The 7074-nt window shown below is 56.2% G+C and overlaps 2 protein-coding genes across 2 annotated transcripts in view; one reads left to right on the top strand and one right to left on the bottom strand.

Moving 5' to 3' along the window:
- Positions 1 to 5491, top strand: part of VOLCADRAFT_108109 (uncharacterized protein) — a 10961-nt gene extending 5470 nt beyond the window's left edge. The window contains exons 10-15 of the mRNA XM_002958333.1: positions 154 to 219; positions 319 to 392; positions 2156 to 2326; positions 2552 to 2650; positions 2775 to 3052; positions 5149 to 5491. Coding sequence (XP_002958379.1) covers positions 154 to 219; positions 319 to 392; positions 2156 to 2326; positions 2552 to 2650; positions 2775 to 3052; positions 5149 to 5242 — 782 coding nt within the window. The 3' untranslated portion in view covers positions 5243 to 5491. The remainder of the gene's footprint in view (positions 1 to 153; positions 220 to 318; positions 393 to 2155; positions 2327 to 2551; positions 2651 to 2774; positions 3053 to 5148) is intronic.
- Positions 5492 to 6001: 510 nt separating this feature from the next.
- Positions 6002 to 7074, bottom strand: part of VOLCADRAFT_119942 (uncharacterized protein) — a gene marked incomplete at both ends in the record, with an annotated part of 5762 nt that continues 4689 nt past the window's right edge. The window contains 2 exons of the mRNA XM_002958357.1: positions 6002 to 6094; positions 6395 to 6451. Coding sequence (XP_002958403.1) covers positions 6002 to 6094; positions 6395 to 6451 — 150 coding nt within the window. The remainder of the gene's footprint in view (positions 6095 to 6394; positions 6452 to 7074) is intronic.

A 7074-nucleotide genomic window follows, 5' to 3' on the forward strand; every position in this document is an offset into this window, starting at 1 on the left:
GGATGTATGACGGGGGATGTTGTTGGCTGGAAGGTAAACCTGGAAAACCCAGTAGCCGATGAAAAAGGTCCTGGTAAGCGCTGGTTTTGTCTCATGGCCTTCCTGCCCCCGGCATCCGCATCCTCCGCACGCGTGTCGCTCCCGCACTTGCAGCGCGTTGCGTGCGACCCCTCCCCCCATCTGCTCGTCCTGGCCGTAACTTCTCAACTTTCGACGGAGGTGCCTGGGCCCCCTCCTAACCGCCGTCCCTCCCTCGACCAACTAACCTTCTTAGCCTAACCGAATAACCGCCTCCCTCACCGGCCCCAACCGCATGAGCCCTCCAGGATCGAGAGGGTTTTCAGCACACGGTTTGGTACCCAACTCCCCGTGCATTGGAGATGAGACTGCAGGTGAGGGAAGGGGTTCCAGGGGTCTGTTGAGTGGGGGGAGGGGGGGAAAGACGAACCACACACGATTGAAGCTGCTGCTGGGGGGAGGGGGGGGAGGCCAGTTACGCGGGGGGTTATGGAAGAATTATTACTCTTCGCGGGGAGGCCGGGGATAGCTGCGGTGGCTGGTTTGGGCAGCCGGCCCTCAGTAGCACTTGGGACGGCTGATGATGTGAAGGATTAGCGCAGTGTGCTCCAAGTCTCATGCGCGCCTGACCAGAGGGAGGGAGGGGCCATAGCTTCCGAATGTGAGGGCCCGGCCGGCAACTGGAGCGAAGCGGTATTATTATTGCGTTTGGTGTGGAACGTAGGGAGCGAAGCACAGGGATAGTTATGGCCGCCGGCCGGTATTGGCACTCAATGTACACTTCCGATGGGTTTTTGCAGAAGTGGAAATACAGCAGAGAATTCCTGCGTAGTCCGCATTCGGGACCTACGGACCAGACATCGGCAAACGCTTCGGGAGTTTCGGGTCGTACCGAAACTCCCGAAAACAGAATTATAGTTCCCGAAGCCGGCCGGCTTGCAGAAATAGGATCATACGCCATGTCAAACTATTGCAAAAAAACTCATTTGCATTCCGCTGCTCTGCAACAGAAATTGTACTGGAATAAAGAAACAGACCCGTTCCCGAAACCAGGATACCCCGTTTGCCGATGTCTGCTACGGACGCATAGGTTTTGGGCGGTTGGGGGTTTGTCGTTGTTATTTTGTTTCCAGCGCTTCTCTCGCAGTCCGATATCCTTGGGATTGCAGGAATAGAATTAATTTATTTATTTCCATGTGGAAAACATTTTTGTTCATGATGCTTGCGTGGGCAGGTCGGCACTAGAGAAACGATCCCTACCATGATAACTAATACAAATCGACAACGGTCTGTCCTTCTGCAGGTGGCCCGTGACTTCAACGTCGGTGTTTCAATTTGGGAATTGGGGCAAGGGCTTGAACGGTTTTTCGACCTTCTGTAATGTAACGCCTTCATGGAACTACAGGCTAAGGGTTCATCCTGATTTTTGGGTACCGTTCATAATGCGCGACTGTGTTGATGTTTAGGTAGCTGTCAGTTGTTGGCCGGACGTGGGACGTCAGATGTTACCGTAACTCCTTCGATTATGATGTCAATTTACTACTGCTAGTACCACCTCAAACTGCGTCAGACACTTACATATTTATGTGTGCATGTAAACATCTCTTAACTAGCATTGTCGCACTGGATCCGTGCTTGGCCACGTTGAGCAAGCGAGGCCTGCGACAAGGGTGATCAACGAAGTACCTTGTTATCGACTGGTTTGACCTTTTGCAAACAGACATGGACGCCACAGCAAATCAGGGAATGTCATTGACGATGAACCCTTTAGATGAGTCAATGCGGAGGATGGAAGGCTATGAAGTCACGCGGGCTCCGCAGACAGACGCCGGCATTCCGAACTTCCAAGAAGGGATTTTCACGTATAAGGGAAATCGCCAGACGCCATGGAAGACGGAGCAAACCCATTCCTACAGTCATCCCAAGGTACTGAAAGGGATGGAACGAGCTCGATATCTTGGGTCGCATGCCTTGCACCGTGTTCATTCTCCGGGCTGCACCTTTCCCCGTCAGTCGAGAGTCCAGCGTTCGTTGCCAACTCGTCACGATGTGGCCCATGGCTGCACCGCCAGGCGTCCCGACCAACCTTTGTCTCACCTATTGAAATGCGACGCACTGATGCTGTCAAAACGTTCAGGAATACGTCGGCCGCATCCTCAACGGCGCCATAGTGCACACGGGCGCCAACACCGAGATGGCCTTGACAACGCACCACACCCTGGAGCGACCACAATTTCCCCCCGGCACCATTCGCGGCTCCTGTTTCACGCAGCCGCAGTACGTCCCCACAGAAGACCCCGCGCTGGATGTGAGTAACAGCACGACCGAAGCGGGCCTGTTAGACAGGCTGCAGGAATGCACTTTTGTGTTGGCCATTCGCAATGCCGGCGCTTAAACCTTCCTTCGGTAAAGGGAAAGGAGAGCTCGAACATGGGGGGTGACCGCAGCATGTAGCCTGATAATGATGATGATGGGGCGTCATGGACCCCCCCTAGCCCTGTTTTGCGTGTTGTGGCCATGGCTGCTGCTGCAGCACCGGGGCCTGGCCGCTGCGGCGGCCGGCAAATCACTCCACACCCCATCATCTACTGGTCTGGAAGGCACAGACAAATGCAGCGTCATCATGGATACAGTGGGGCGTATTCATACAGGGGGCATCAATTGTCGCCTCCTCGCTCATCCGCCATCCCTAAACTGCTACCCGTAACTCCCAGTGCTCCATGTGCCCAACTCCCAACTCCCAACCGCAACTCCAGGAGCTGCATGCCGTAGCCCACGCGGTGTCACCGCTGCTGCCCGCGCTGCTGGAGGCCTGCCGGGCATATCACCTGCACAGTCCCGACGGCTGGATTACCACGGCGGGCTTCATGACTGCGGCAAAACGTGCCGGACTGGAGCTCAGTCGAGCCGAGTACCTCGCACTGGAGAGGGCGCTTCTAAAGGACGTGCGCGGCCGCATTAACTACTTGCAGGTGGAGCAGCTCGTCACGGCGATTATGGCAGGGGATAGCGCCGCGGCGGCAGCTGCGGCCGGGTCAGGAACGCAATGACGATAAGGGGATGGGGACGTGATGGGGGTGACGCCGGGAATTGCATCGGATCCCCGTGTGTCGGTATTGGTTCAGTTGGTTAGTTAGTTAGGTGTAGAGTCGGCGGACGATTTGCGTAGCGTGGGGGTTTGCGGGTTGCAGCGCTGTTTGGAGCGGGAGGCACTGGAGCAATTAATGTTTCGGTGTATCCGCCTAGTGCTGCTGTCTCCCTGAATCAAAGGATGCACGGTAAAATTGGCGGCTTTTGCCCAGGAGTCCTCTCATAGCCTTTCCCGTGCGACGATTGTCAATCTCCTGATCGGTGTGCTTTTCGGTAGAGCTGGTAAAAACCAGCAAGGAGAATGTTTGTGGAATATCCTGGACGCGTGGCGAGCTTAAAATAGGAGTGGAAAAAACTTAACGTTAGGTGGTGAACTTCAGCCCAAGCGGGATGCCGTCCCGCATAATCCAGCGGACTTAGGCCAGCAGAGAGTCGCTTGAGAGGTGGGCCGCCGGCGGTGGCCCCTCCCTGGGGGAAGAAGCAGCTGGTTGATGGTAGCTCTGTGTCGAAAGGTGGGGAGGTATAGGGATTGCGGGCAGTGCAGAGCGTGCAGGGGTTAAGGGTTGCACGGTAGCGGACTGGGCTTCGGTGTGGACCCCGAAGTCCCGTCCCGTCTTGCAGGAAGTGAAAGGACGAGGAGGAATGCATGGCGCCCTGAAAAATGGCGCGACGCCGAGCGCACGCATATGGGTCGATGGTCCTCTTAGTCTGTTGTTGCATGGTGCGAGATAAGGAGGCGTTTGCCATGGCGTGCAGATATTCGCAAACATTAGAATACAATAAACATCGCCATGACCGTCGTGATATTCTTTGGCATACACCCCCCCCCCGGTTCAGCCTTTTTTGACCCTCATGTTCCGCCGTGGTCGTGCTCGGTCAGCATTCACGCCATTCGACCCGCACGCCATCCATGCAAACCGCGATGCACACGCACATGCGGGCGCCTTGTAATGTAATGAATTTGCAAGGACCGGCCCGAGCATCTGCGCATCCTCAAATGGGCATCCACCCCCCTCCAGGTGTTCACTAAAACACAACAACAAGGAAACCAAATGGTTTCTCCGGGAAGAGATCCGCCAACGGAAGTGATAGATAGCCCGGATGCCCAAGACTACTTCAACCCCCCCAAAAAACACACCAACACAACCGCGGGAGGCCGGGGGGCTACAGATATTTGTGCACGTGATAATTAGGGTCCCCAGAACCCTTCCCCAGGCTGCGTCGTACAACGGCTCCATCGTCTCCTATCGACCAACGGGATCCCGCCGGACAGAGGAAGCGACAGCGAGGGGCGTGGGGCTGCGGGCCCCACAGCAAAAAAAGCCGCCGTATCCAGAGTTTCGAAGACAGCTGGGCAGCATCAAGAGAATTTATATAGATAATTGGTATCTTATTATTATTCCCGATGATTGCAATTCCGCCGAAGACCCCCAGCACTTCTAAGCCTTTGTTGATAAAGCGGAGCGGCACTGCTTATAAACCTGTAGATACATCAAACGGTCCTAACCAAACTACTTTTGAAAACCCTAATGATATATTTGAATCACAACCGAACAACATATGCAGTAAAGAAATTCAGGTATTGCCAACGCCCAGTATGTGCGCAGAGCAGAGTGTAGAATTGTCGTTATCAACCGGAATGCCATCTCAAAAATTCACCACCATGCCATTCGTAAACAAAAACACACACGCACGGGGGGGCCCTTCGCGTCCCGTGGGATCCCGTACCCCCGCACGTAGCGCCGTAAAAAATCATGCGGCTCACCTGTCGTACAAAAGTGCAGTACAGCACCCCCCCTTGGCTGCTGACGCTGTGCGCTGCTATCGCCCGAAGCCCGACAGCGAGTATGCGGATCGCGGGATATCCACTGGAACGCGATATCCACTTCCATTGAGCACATAGGCAGAGCAGGCAAGGGCCCTCAAATTGCCTTTTTAGTCGCAACACCAACATAATAGCGAATCGCGCAGTGGTATGGGAATGACTGTCGTCAAATGCTCAAAATGACCACATCCCTCTCCCACCGCCCTTCACCACAGAACCGCGGAAAGCTCTTCGACCTGTTCACCTTCGCACCCTTCCACCATTACCATTCACGCAATCCATGCAAAAATAGCGTTTGAGACGCTGTAGCTATATACGGTATATAGGCTGTAAGGGTGCTAAATCAAGCTCCTGGAAACCAACCGACCCACTCCGGCACCCACTACTAGACCCTACAAGACGAGAGACAAGGCGAGCAGCTGATGCACATGCGCGCACACACGCACACACACTCACACTCACATACGCACGTGCGTGACACAGACACGCAGCAATACAAAAATATGAGAGAGCAAAAATACGCGCCTCCGATCCGCAAACAACAAACAACAACAATAACAACAGCAGCCGCAGCAATAAATCATTAATGAAGGTAACCACCGGGGTGGCTTAGGGGCCCCTTAGGCCCCCCCCCTAAGGTATGTGACTCCGAGGACGTCCTCGTGGGCGGATGATGATCCTGATGCCTCAAAGTGGCAAGAGGGGCAAATAAGCTGCTTCAGCTCTCGAAACGGGTTCCCAAGCCGGCCCACGGCAAAACGGAGGGCCCGAATCGCCGCCCATGTCGAGGCCCCCACACACGGTATCATGAATACCCCGGGCCCCCCCCCTCGGAGCTGCCTGGCAACCGCCAGATTCGATCATCGTCGCTCACACTCACTCACTCAATCAATCCCCCCCAGCACACACATACACACACACTCTCTCGCTCTCGCTCTTGCTCTCGCTCTGGACAGACCAATTTACTTAGTAGTACTAAAAGTTCATGAATTTAGGGCCGCTAGTAGCCATAAACGCGGAAAGCATGAATGAACAAAGACCACCACCTCGTCTGTTGCTGTTGTCCTCCTACTGTATCCCCGAGGCCGATACCCGCGCTGCTCCGCACTCCCGCGAGGTGGAGGAGGCCCGGACCAGCCTTTCCAACACATCGAACACAAGCTCTTGGGGTGGGGTGGGGCGGGGGTTGGGGTGGGGCGGCGGTTGGGGTGGGGCGGCGGTTGGGGTGGGGTGGGAACGCGGGGGTTGGGGCAGGGCGGGGGTTGGGGTGGGGTGGTAAAACAGAGCGCGGGATGGGGGGTGGGGGTTAAGACGAAGGACAGGAGGGATGGAAAAGGACAGCCAGGTAACCCGCGTGGCATACAGGTGTGGCAGTAGTGGTTAGCAGGGGCGGCAAGAGGGGAGAGGGGAAAGACGAACCACGAGCGAGTGAAAGCAAACGGGGAGAGGGCGGGAACGCACCCGAGCAGCAGCAGCAGCACGAGGAGGAGGAGGAGGAGGAGTATGGGAGGGAATAGGCTGCAGCAGCAGCAGCGGAAGCAGCAGCAGGCATACAGGGAATGAATAAAACCCGCACACGCACACACGCACACACGCACACACGTATGTCGGTCTGTCTTCTTCACATCTCCACCCCCACCAGATTACCACCTGCTTGCGATCTGCTGGCTTTTTTGTCCCGGGGGGCGCGGGGCCCCTAGGCCGGAACCCATCATTCCCTCCGTTCACAGGAGCGTCCCTCTGCTCGCGTGTTGAGGCCGCCTGGAGCCGCCCACCAGGCGATACCAACCCCCCACGGTAATGCGGTCACCACGACTAAATCCCACTCACATACACACACGTGCTTGTGCTTGTGTCGCCGGTGCAACCACCCGCCCGCCAATCACCGAGCTGCAACAGCACCAACACCTTTCCGCACCTGACCGACTCCACTCCATATCCCCCTTCCTCTGGCAGTATCTCTGGCTACCTCTTAAGTATCTGCTTCAATCGTCAGTGGTTCGTCTTACCCTTCCTCCTCTCCTCCCTTTCCTCCCCCCCCCCGGGGGACCCCCACCTGTATCGCTAAAGCTCCGCCGGAGAGTGGAACATGCGGAAGGGGCCCCGCTGCGGGATCCCGCCGCCGCCGCCGCCGCGGCCGG

This window comes from Volvox carteri (assembly GCF_000143455.1).
Source record: "Volvox carteri f. nagariensis unplaced genomic scaffold VOLCAscaffold_92, whole genome shotgun sequence".
NCBI lineage: Eukaryota > Viridiplantae > Chlorophyta > Chlorophyceae > Chlamydomonadales > Volvocaceae > Volvox > Volvox carteri.